The sequence below is a fragment of the Mytilus edulis genome, chromosome 1 (assembly GCF_963676685.1).
Source record: "Mytilus edulis chromosome 1, xbMytEdul2.2, whole genome shotgun sequence".
Lineage (NCBI taxonomy): Eukaryota > Metazoa > Mollusca > Bivalvia > Mytilida > Mytilidae > Mytilus > Mytilus edulis.
In genome coordinates, this window is record NC_092344.1 from 72,883,330 (window position 1) to 72,895,736 (window position 12,407).

The window sequence follows — 12,407 nt, forward strand, 5'->3', positions numbered from 1 at the left end:
TAGCGATTAAACAAGATTGAATACACCATGCTCTACATTAAAAAAATTGATTAGGGAAATTTAGTTTTGAATTTACCTCGGAGTTCAGTATTTTTGTTGGTTTACTTTTTACTCACCTCCAAAGAAAAGATACATCCCTGTTATCACAATTAACGATTCATTTCCAATCTGTAAATACGAATTCGAACTGGTTGTTGCAATACTGATGCAGGAAGTGGTATTTCCATCCGTTAATACATTTGTGGAAGGACTAGAAACAGTAATGCTTTGTTTTACAGTTCTATTGTACATCGTATTATCTGTAATTGAAAGTATAAAAGAAATATTTCAAAACTATGTTTTATAAGTAAACATAAAGATTTGTGTGAATGAAATATTTTACTTTGTTGTACTCTTATTCTACATTTGTATTTAAAAAAATAAGAAATTGATTCATTGAAAACTTATCGACAGTTCAGTGTAATAATCCAACTTATAAGCTTATTCCAAACACTTCAACATCTAATATATGGTTAGGTGTAAAACATGTTTAATTTGTTTTGTATAGTGTACCAGGAAGACCGTAAAAATGGTGTATGTTATAATACTTAATTCTTTTCATCACTTTATAAAAATACAACTGTTTTATCTACATTAACAACATATGCCGTTACTGAATGCGTCATTGATCGAGTAATAGAACAGCAACAACGCAATAATAACAAAAAACAGTGTTTTGGAGGAAAATAAGACTCTTTTGCAATGACGCATAACTGCTGTGCTTGGGATAAGTTATGACTTCGAAAATTGAATAATATTGAGTAATGTATTTGATTCTTTCTACCTACAGAATGTACAATATCTCCCGCCTCGTTCAGATACACATCCCTTCGTACAAGCATCTGTTTTTGCATCACACTCTCCGTGAAAACACTTCTGTAAATCACAACCCCAAATACAGGACCCATTTTGAGGAAAGCAATGATTGCCTATACATTCAACGGGACAATCAGTTGTACAATTAGTTCCCCAAAGACCTTTCCAGCATCCTAAAAGTACAAAAAAATATATATTTATATATATATAACTCGTCTAAACATCAACCCAACATTGTTAGATCTGTAAATTTGCTCTCACAAATTTTTGTTTCTTCCCTCGCCGGGATTCGAACTCAAGCTACTGAGATATCGTGACACCAAATCGTCTGCACTGTAGCCGTCCCGCTAGACCACAAGACCACCTGGGCTTCATATATATATTTGAACGTAGTTTTCAATTTAGACTTGTTTATATTTTTTCGTTTGGGCTTGTATCATATTTTCCCTCCGGTTTATATGATCCGTTCATCCTATATTGACTCTTAAAATTCAAGAGTCTATCTAAAAATGAGGGTACTTTTTCTAAAAAAGAGGGAACTTTTTATATGGCCTTCCAAATACCGTTTCGATCCCTAACATCACTGAAGAGATATTTATTTTCGAAATCCGGATCTGGTGTACTAAAATAATATTGACACCGTATGTTTGTGGCATAACATCGTGGCTACAAGTTCAAAAAAAATTTTTTTCTGTTTAGTATTAAATTTATATTAAGATCCATTTTGTTACATCTTGTGATCAATTTTATTTGGCAATCGTCAATGGCAGTCAGCAGGGTTAAAGAACATCAGTTGTTCGACCTGTTAGTCAAATGCGTTTTGTTTAAATATACGTTTTTAATTTTTTGGTCTTTTGGAAAATGTTGTTTGTGCTGTTTTTAGACCCTTCTACAACGAAATTTGTTTTACATGCACACGTATAAAAATTGCGGATTTTATCCAACGCAATCATAGGTTTGAACGTAGTTTTCAATTTAGACTCGTTTATATTTTTTCGTTTGGGCTTGTATCATATTTTCCCTCCGGTTTATATGATCCGTTCATCCTAAATTGACTCTTAAAATTCAAGAGTCTATCTAAAAATTAGGGTACTTTTTATATGGCCTTCCAAATACCGTTTCGATCCCTAACATCACTGAAGAGACATTTATTTTCGAAATCCGGATCTGGTGTACTAAAAAAATATTGACACCGTATGTTTGTGGCATAACATCGTGGCCACAAGTTAAAAAAATATTTTTTTCTGTTTAGTATTAAATTTATATAAAGATCCATTTTGTTACATCTTGTGATCAATTGATTTGGCAATCGCCAATGGCAGTCAGCAGGGTTAAAGAACATCATTTGTTCGACCTGTTAGTCAAATGCGTTTTGCTTAAATATACTTATCACTTTTTTGGTCTTTTGGAAAATGTTGTTTGTGCTGTTTTTAGACCCTTCTACAACGAAATTTGTTTTACGTGCACACGTATAAAAATTGCAGTTTTTATCCAACGCAATCATAGGTTTGAACGTAGTTTTCAATTTAGACTCGTTTATATTTTCTCGTTTGGGCTTGTATCATATTTTCCCTCCGGTTTATATGATCCGTTCATCCTATATTGACTCTTAAAATTCAATAGTCTATCTAAAAATGAGGGTACTTTTTATATGGCCTTCCAAATACCGTTTCGATCCCTACCATCACTGAAGAGACATTTATTGTCGAAATCCGGATCTGGTGTACTAAAAAAATATTGACACCGTATCATATGTTTGTGGCATAACATCTTGGCCACAAGTTAAAAAAAATTTTTTTTTCTGTTTAGTATTAAATTTATATAAAGATCCATTTTGTTACATCTTGTGATCAATTTTATTTGGCAATCGCCAATGGCAGACAGCAGGGTTAAAGAACATCAGTTGTTCGACCTGTTAGTCAAATGCGTTTTGTTTAAATATACTTTTTCACTTTTTTGGTCTTTTGGAAAATGTTATTTGTGCTGTTTTTATGCCCTTCTACAACAAAATTTGTTTCACATGCACACGTATAAAAAATGCGGATTTTATCCAACGCAATCATAGGTTTGAACGTAGTTTTCAATGAAGACTCGTTTATATATATATATATATATAAAAGTCTATAAAAACGACCAACCAGCAAATTTACTATGTACCGGATCGTCTAGAATAGGCGATACTATGCAGATAAGGAAAAAATTATATCAGTCTAAAGATTTGCACAACGGTACTGATATAAGATGTTATAATACGAAAATGTTGTTATTAAATCGTGCTGACAAATATTTCGGCTCAACAAATGGCCTTCTTCAAGTGTCACAAGTTTTAACAATACTGATACATAATGTATAAGGTGTAAAAATAGATCAGTAATAATGCAGGTAAGTTTTGGTCGATTGATTTTAATCCAAAAGCCTGAATATCATAATATAAACAAAACACTATAAATCAATATACGTGACTGTGTATATTAACAATAAAAATGAGTGAAAAAACAAAAACGCTAGTATTTCTTATTGATGCCGTTTGGATGATGTACATTAAGTTCCTTTATCCAAAAGCTTTCCCGAACCTGTCGCTGGGCATCACTCCAGTGAATATTCTGTTCAATCACTAGAATTTTCATGCGGTTAAAGTCATCAGGTTTGTGACCCGACTGTCTGAAGTGCTGAGAAACTGGGAGTAGTGGCTTCTTAGAGATATCACTCCTATGGCCATTTTTGTGGAAAGGCTGCTTTGACTCACCAACATATTGGAGGCCACAAACCGAACATTCTAGTATGTAAATAACATTCATACTTTTGCAGGTAACATTGCAAAATACCTTATAGTTGTTTTCGGTTGCCTTACTGTGAAATGTTGACGAATGCTGCATCTGGAGGCAGCATTTGCAGCGTTTTTCTTCACACGAACGACATTCTCCAGAAGTACTTCTATTATCAGACACTTCAGCCCGCACCAGCAGGTTCCGCAGACTACTAGATTGCCTAAAAGCTATCATTGGAGGCTCGGGAAAAATCTTGGATAGTTTGAAATTCTTTTCAACTGATTTCCAATGCTCACGAATGACACCAAAGCTGTTTTTGAGAGATGGGTGGTAAGTAAGAACACATGGAGTCCTTTTATTTTTCTTTTTAACTTTGTATTCCAATAGTTCACTCCTGGGAATTGATTCCGCTTTCTGAAAGCTTTTTTTGATATTTCTGTGTTTGTAGCCCCTTTTCTTCAAGCGAGTTTCAAGTTGACGTAGTTGTCTTTTAGTTGTTTCTGTGTTGGAACATATTCGCTTGACTCTAAGTGCCTGACTGTATGGAATGCTCTTGGTAAGATGAGCAGGATGGCAACTTTTAGGGGACAAATATTGATGAGTGTCAGTGGGTTTAAAATATAAATCTGTAGATATGATGCCCTCTGTGAGCGAACTTGAAGTATCGAGGAAGGCGATTTTGGATTTAGACTTCTCATGAGTAAATTTGATACTAGGATGTATGTTGTTGGCATGAGTGATAAAAGTATCTAAATCCTCGTCGCTTTTATTCCATTTCATATCCACATCATCTATAAATCTAAACCAGGAAAGCGGCTTTTCGATGGAAGTTTCAAGGAGTTGTTTCTCTAATTTGCCCATAAATATGTTGGCATATGACGGAGCCATTTTGGTGCCCATGGCAGTTCCATTTACTTGCAAATAATGATCTCCATCAAAAGTGAAGTTGTTTTTCTTAAGTACCAGCGTGAGCATTTTGACCAGGCATTCAGTAGGTGGATATTTCACTGGTCTGGAATTCCAAACTTCTTTACATGCATCGATGCCATCTGCATGTGGAATATTAGTGTAGAGGGAGGTGACATCCATGGAAACAAGAGTCGTGTCGGAGGGGAGTGGATTTAAGGCCTGCATTTTTCTTAGATAATCGGTTGTATCTTTGATCTGAGATGGTAAGTCTTCAACATGTTGACGAAGATGGAAGTCAACAAATTCCGATTGGATGACCGTTCGCTGAAACTATAGGTCTTCCTGGGTTATTGGCCTTATGAATTTTAGGTAAAAGATAAAATCTGCCCGGTTTTGGATTTTCTGGTTTCAAATATTCAAGAGTTTTGTCATCGATGAAACCATCGTCATGCATTTCTACCAAACTATCAGTAATTTCTCTGCTAAAAGATGTTGTAGGATCAGAGTCTAGTTTTTGGTAGAACCTTGCATCGCCAAGTTGTCGTTCAGCCTCTTGAATATAGGCAGATTTATCCATGACAACCACTGCACTGCCTTTGTCTGCATGTTTAATGACGATATTGTTGTTAGATCGTAAGTTTTTTAGTGCAGTCCGTTCTTCATTGGTAAGATTGTCAAAAGGTTTATTGTTATTTTTAGTATTTTTAATAATGTCCGACTTAAAGTTATCAATAAATGATTCCAGTGTAGCATTTTTGCTCGGTTTAGGGATCCAAGAGCTCTTTTTAATAAACTTGTAGTTGTTCTAATAAGGCCAATAACCCAGGAAGACCTATAGTTTCAGCGAACGGTCATCCAACGGAAAAAATATCGGAATTTGTTGACTTCCATCTTCGTCAACATGTTGAAGACTTACCATCTCACATCAAAGATACAACCGATTATCTAAGAAAAATGCAGGCCTTAAATCCACTCCCCTCCGACACGACTCTTGTTTCCATGGATGTCACCTCCCTCTACACTAATATTCCACATACAGATGGCATCGATGCATGTAAAGAAGTTTGGAATTCCAGACCAGTGAAATACCCACCTACTGAATGCCTGGTCAAAATGCTCACGCTGGTACTTAAGAAAAACAACTTCACTTTTGATGGAGATCATTATTTGCAAGTAAATGGAACTGCCATGGGCCCCAAAATGGCTCCGTCATATGCCAACATATTTATGGGCAAATTAGAGAAACAACTCCTTGAAACTTCCATCGAAAAACCGCTTTCCTGGTTTAGATTTATAGATGATGTGGATATGAAATGGAATAAAAGCGACGAGGATTAAGATACTTTTATCACTCATGCCAACAACATACATCCTAGTATCAAATTTACTCATGAGAAGTCTTAATCCAAAATCGCCTTCCTCGATACTTCAAGTTCGCTCACAGAGGGCATCATATCTACAGATTTATATTCTAAACCCACTGACACTCATCAATATTTGTCCCCTAAAAGTTGCCATCCTGCTCATCTTACCAAGAGCATTCCATACAGTCAGGCACTTAGAGTCAAGCGAACATGTTCCAACACAGAAACAACTAAAAGACAACTACGTCAACTTGAAACTCGCTTGAAGAAAAGGTGCTACAAACACAGAAATATCAAAAAAAGCTTTCAGAAAGCGGAATCAATTCCCAGGAGTGAACTATTGGAATACAAAGTTAAAAAGAAAAATAAAAGGACTCCATGTGTTCTTACTTACCACCCATCTCTCAAAAACAGCTTTGGTGTCATTCGTGAGCATTGGAAATCAGTTGAAAAGAATTTCAAACTATCCAAGATTTTTCCCGAGCCTCCAATGATAGCTTTTAGGCAACCTAGTAGTCTGCGGAACCTGCTGGTGCGGGCTGAAGTGTCTGATAATAGAAGTACTTCTGGAGAATGTCGTTCGTGTGAAGAAAAACGCTGCAAATGCTGCCTCCAGATGCAGCATTCGTCAACATTTCACAGTAAGGCAACCGAAAACAACTATAAGGTATTTTGCAATGTTACCTGCAAAAGTATGAATGTTATTTACATACTAGAATGTTCGGTTTGTGGCCTCCAATATGTTGGTGAGTCAAAGCAGCCTTTCCACAAACGCCTCAATGGCCATAGGAGTGATATCTCTAAGAAACCACTTCTCCCAGTTTCTCAGCACTTCAGACAGTCGGGTCACAAACCTGATGACTTTAACCGCATGAAAATTCTAGTGATTGAACAGAATATTCACTGGAGTGATGCCCAGCGACAGGTTCGGGAAAGCTTTTGGATAAAGGAACTCAATGTACATCATCCAAACGGCATCAATAAGAAATACTAGCGTTTTTGTTTTTTCACTCATTTTTATTGTTAATATACACAGTCACGTATATTGATTTATAGTGTTTTGTTTATATTATGATATTCAGGCTTTTGGATTAAAATCAATCGACCAAAACTTACCTGTATTATTACTGATCTATTTTTACACCTTATACATTATGTATCAGTATTGTTAAAACTTGTGACACTTGAAGAAGGCCATTTGTTGAGCCGAAATATTTATCAGCACGATTTAATAACAACATTTTCGTATTATAACATCTTATATCAGTACCGTTGTGCAAATCTTTAGACTGATATATATATATAACTATCTACACACGCTTAAAAAACACGTGTCTCATGTCTATCTCTAGATTCACCTTCCGTGACAAGGTAACACTACGACTATTGAAGTTATATTTTTTATATAGCGGATGTGGTCGAGTGGTCTAGAGCGCTGGACATGAGGCTAAGCGATTGGTGCTGTAGTGTATCGAAGGTGTGAGTTCGAATCCCGCTGAGGGACGGACAAAAATTTGTCAGTATAAAATCTAACTCTAACACTGTTTGGTATAATTTTCAGACATATATATATATATATATATATATATGCATATGTATCTATTCTATCAGATATCTAGTGTTAAAGTTCTGTATGTTGTGTGTAGACATAATTTATTTGGCATAGTTTTAATGAATGGTTGGTCCAAAAAGCTCTTCAACTTCGTACTTAATTTGGCCTTTTCAACAAAAAATATTCGAGTATCACTGAGGACTTTTTTGTAGCCGAACCGGATGGCTGGCGCAAATACAATATTTAAATACTAGTATATATAATGAGATAGTAACATGCATACTACTACACTGTTACCTGAAACTTCACTTTTACCTGAATTCTCACGTTTTAGCAGTGGGTAGGTTTTAATCATTCATATTTCAAATTTCTGATTATGTAAAATTGAGAATAAAAATGGGGAATGTGTCAAAGAGACAACAAACCATAGAACAGACGGATGTTATATATTTTTCAACAAATTATGATAGATCTATTTGATTTTTTTTTTATCTTATTAACGCGATGCTGGTTCTTGATTGTATATATAAATCTGTGCATACTGCATATAATCAAGAATCCATTATGTAAATGCCTGGCGTTCCAAACACAGTAAATATAGGAACAAAACAACATCGGAAACATAACAACGATTGTTACACATGCATACACCACACATACATAAGACGTGATTTGCAACGCATGTGTCATTTGAAATTTTGTGAATACAATAAGATGCAACCATCTGCGATTCATGTCTGAGTCTAGATCGCCTGGAACAGTCAGCAAAGAGTAGCAGACAAAATCAGTTGAAACAAAACAAATAGTTTATTCAAACTGAATAAGGATCGAGAAGGAATCATTTGTTCGACAATACGACAACAGTATACCCATTTAAGTGGGAAAATTGTACATCCAAAGTAGGACAAGAACACAAAGCAATTTAATAGAATCGTTTAAGACATTTATGAAAAAAGTTGTGAATAAAAGTCCTATGAGTAATTGAGGAGTAAAGATGTACACATAAAACAACCATCATGATCCTGTCGAGGTATACTTGACGCATCAACGTATACGTATGTATATATTGTATGTGCGTGACCATCATTTTTTTTAATTTTATCTTTCAACGCCTACGATCTACGTCAAGACATGATTGTGGTTCATATCAAGACATTGTGTTTGTACACAAGATATATTACATGTGCAGCTATTAGTAAATTAATTCCTTTTATTATGTTTTTCTTCTGCATATTCTATTTCTAAGTTTTTGTAATCATCCATTTTGTTTTTGAATATTCCTGTCTTGAATTACAGTGTATGATTAAGTGCCCTTATAAACCATCGAGCATACAACACATGATACTTGAAAAGAGTGAATAATGATGAGTTTAATTCATGGCTCATTCATTATACGCGTTTATTAAATAGGGGATTTCCCATTTCCATTGTTGTGGACACTTTTTGCTGACGGAAGCAAAGTAAACAGTGATAAAACCCATAAATACTGGCCATTCTGCTTTTTATACCAAATTCAAGCATTCATTCATAATTGTCTTAACTTAATAAGGGTTCGCTTCTCAGTTTAAAAATATTTAAATTTTCAGAACACTAGTTCATATTAATAGGGGATAAATAAAGGAATCAAAAGAGCAAAATATATATATAGGTCAATGTGCTTGTTTTCGAGATATTAGCCATTAGAATTTTGGAGGGAAAATATTCTCACATTACTTTTCAAAGCTTTATCATTGACAAGTTAAGTTCTCAAAAACTATTAAAAAATAATTAAAAGTGTATAAGGCTTTTACAGATGGCTTATCATTATACATGTAAAAGATTTATAAAAAGAAAAATAGGGGTCAATGGACATTTTTTTTAAGTCATTCCATTGAACAAAACCAGAGGACTCCGAAAATCTGACAAAAAATCAAAAATATTGACAAGCGAACTGCGTTAAATTTAAATGAAGTGACATTCCTTTCAATTCAAAAGTTCAACTTATCCTTGATGGTTTAAAAAAAAATGTATTGTACGATTGTTTTTTTTTAATTTTTAAAACCAGCCATTTAGTTTTAAATTGAACAAATTAAGTGGCTTTGTGCAATAAGTATTTCATGAAATGGGCTTACATTTGCTTCCTTTCAACCAATATAATCGCAAATGCAGCCAATAACATACATTCTTTTATAATATGTTATCGCCCGTAAAAATTATTTACAGAGTAAAACTGTCTCAATTTGTTCCGAGATTCAAATATCATACTTTTAAGACTGAGTAAAATTCCAACAAATTGTTTTGTTAATACATTACCAAATATTTCTATGTAACATAATTCGACAAATGTATTTCTGTTGAAGAAATAAACATTCTTGGTAGGGCTTAAATCACAATCGATACTCTGATTCAGGGTTAGGTAGGCCTGGTTGGCCTCATCTCTGTAGCACAGTTCAAGGTTTAAATATACACTATCATTTCCAAAGTACAACCGGAAACCGTTTATACGTTGTGGCTCTGTAAAAAACAAATACTATCATAGTTACTGTAGTTAATGTACTTGACACTTGTTGTGTGTTAATGCAAGCAGAACACGGCGATAATTCGCTTTGCATAATGACACAAGCTAGAAAGCATGATTCTTATTGCAAAGTACTATAATGTCCAAAGAATGCATATCCTCTCTTCTATATTTACTTCATTCAGAGAAAAAAGACAAGGAAACCAGAAAAAAGAAGACTATTAACGTTCGACTTAAAGTAACTACGAAATAAGTTAGTTTTAGTTCAGGATCGGATTAAATACAATCACTTACCATGCGTCTATATACCTTTTGTGTAACAATAAAACAATAGTAGCACGGAGTATTTTTGTTTGATTGTTTGATAAAGGTCGATGGCCAATCTTAAACACCACAGTTTACGAGCAAACTCAGAAGCGACCCGTCTCAAGTGCTTTTAATCGATCAGTTCAACAGTACTTGCCTTGATTATATGATATTGCTAACTACTAAAGAATTTTCTAAATACACTGCCCGAATTTACCCACAAAAACTCAATTAAAAGAAAAATACTAAGTATAATAATTATTTCAATGTTTCACTTTTACACAGGCAACTCTACATGAAGAAAAATTTATGACAAACAAGGGGGCGATTTTTCGTTCCCTAATCATATTTTTGGTTGAAATCGTTTGTCAAGGTGAATATATCTTATGAGGCGTAGAAAGGCGATGTCAACAGTTTGTGTCTTATTGATCCACTTGTTTATTTGCATTTAAACATTGTCTTGGGTTGAATTAAAAATAATTAAACAGTGAATATAATGGTTTGGCAACAAACAGTTGACTTACCATCCTTCCGGTAATAACTCTTAACATTTGAAATGTAGGCTAATTTGGGAAGAAGTAGGCCCCACCATGCTGTCGCTTGATTAGCAGCTGTAGATGAACATCCATCTTCCCAATTATTATTTGCTGGTCCTTCTATAGCCAAGTTGGCAGTATATGAAATACCATCATTGTCTGTATACGTTGTTTCTTGTGCTACTCTTCCATGTAAAGCCAGATTTACTGTAAAAATAGGCGTACTATGTAAAGCATACATTTTGATCAATTATTACTTTAGTACGTATTGTATAGATTTGCATTATTATGTTGCAAAAAACAAGCTACTGTAGGAATAAACAAGAATGTGTCCAAAGTACACGAATGCCCCACTCGCACTATTCTTTTCCATGTTCCATGGACCGTGAAATTGGGTAATTATCTAATTTGGCATTAAAATTAGAAAGATCATATCATAAGCAACAAGTGTACTAAGTTTCAAATTGATTGGACTTCAGCTTCATCAACAACTACCTTGACCAAAAACTTTTACCTGAAACTCCCACTTTCATTTTCTATGTTCAGTGGACCGTGAAATTTGGGTCAAAAGTCTAATTTGGCTTTAATTGCAATACTCATAGAAGAAGACCCTATATCAATACTGAACGAATAACAATGAGATGAAGAACAACGATCAAGAGTTGTTGACGTATTTCTGAACTATGTTGAAGTCCTACCTTTAATCACAAAGTGATTAAAAATTCATCTAGAGTTGTCTCTCTTTATCTGTTGTTTTACCGTTATTCACAAATACCAAAATTAACATTATACAGACTTTCTGTATATTATACTCATTTGTGTAGAGGTTCCATCCTCTGTTTTTCATTTATAACTTTTACAACTAATACAAAAACAATCCATTGAATTAAACATACATTTTATTACACCAACTTGTATTTACATTTTCATGACTAGAATATACATTTTTACTTTGTGGCATTACTTTGGCTACAGAGTATTTTATAATATTTTGTTGAGGCGCCAGGGTGACTACCGATTACCTATACACAATGGCTATCAGCTGACCTATGTTGACATAGTGTCATAAAACCCCTGGTAGTTAAACACGGTTACACCACCACCTACCATGGGGAGTGACCGGGGAAAACACTCGTATTACCAATGCTCCAGTTATTAGTGCCCCACCTGTTGGCAGGTGTAGGCCTCCCCTCTATAAGATGAGGTGGAGGAGGTCCCAGAGTTACCCATCTGTAGACCCCACCGTTACCACTAACCACATTTTCCAAACCTGCAAATTGTAGAACTTGTCAGGCCCAGAGCAAGGGCCGAGTGAAATAATCCCCCAATCACTACCAGTCTCCCTGGACCTCCCCCATTCAAATTTGACTCTGCGGCTAAGGATAGTAGAAGATAATTAATTTCTTTAAAATGTCTTGTTTTCTTTCAAATTGTTTAAATTGTTAATTACTTAAAACTAGAATTAATTCTGGATGCTTAAATCACAATAGTCCATATGTTAATAACGTGCTTAATGACGGAAATGTCCAAATCATAGAAACGCAAGTTTATTCCAAATAGTCCTGTATAGGTCCAATACTATGAAGGTCCGGCTTGTATACTGGTAACCATAATATTGTA

General features: G+C 34.6%; 2 protein-coding genes across 5 annotated transcripts in view; both read right to left on the reverse strand.

Moving 5' to 3' along the window:
• The window catches only part of LOC139489596 (receptor-type tyrosine-protein phosphatase mu-like), a 107,852-nt gene that overhangs the window by 82,684 nt on the left and 12,761 nt on the right, over positions 1-12,407 (reverse strand). The window contains exons 3-4 of the mRNA XM_071276190.1: positions 10,776-10,994; positions 9,741-9,941 (exon numbers count right to left, since the gene is read on the reverse strand). Coding sequence (XP_071132291.1) covers positions 9,741-9,941; positions 10,776-10,994 — 420 coding nt within the window. The remainder of the gene's footprint in view (positions 1-9,740; positions 9,942-10,775; positions 10,995-12,407) is intronic.
• LOC139489619 (multiple epidermal growth factor-like domains protein 10) overlaps positions 1-12,407 on the reverse strand; it is a 297,206-nt gene that overhangs the window by 17,920 nt on the left and 266,879 nt on the right. The window contains exons 2-3 of one of the 4 annotated variants that reach the window (XM_071276245.1): positions 828-1,016; positions 117-299 (exon numbers count right to left, since the gene is read on the reverse strand). The exons of the other annotated variants lie outside the window; for them this stretch is intronic. Coding sequence (XP_071132346.1) covers positions 117-291 — 175 coding nt within the window. The 5' untranslated portion in view covers positions 292-299; positions 828-1,016. The remainder of the gene's footprint in view (positions 1-116; positions 300-827; positions 1,017-12,407) is intronic. 4 annotated transcript variants of the gene reach the window in all.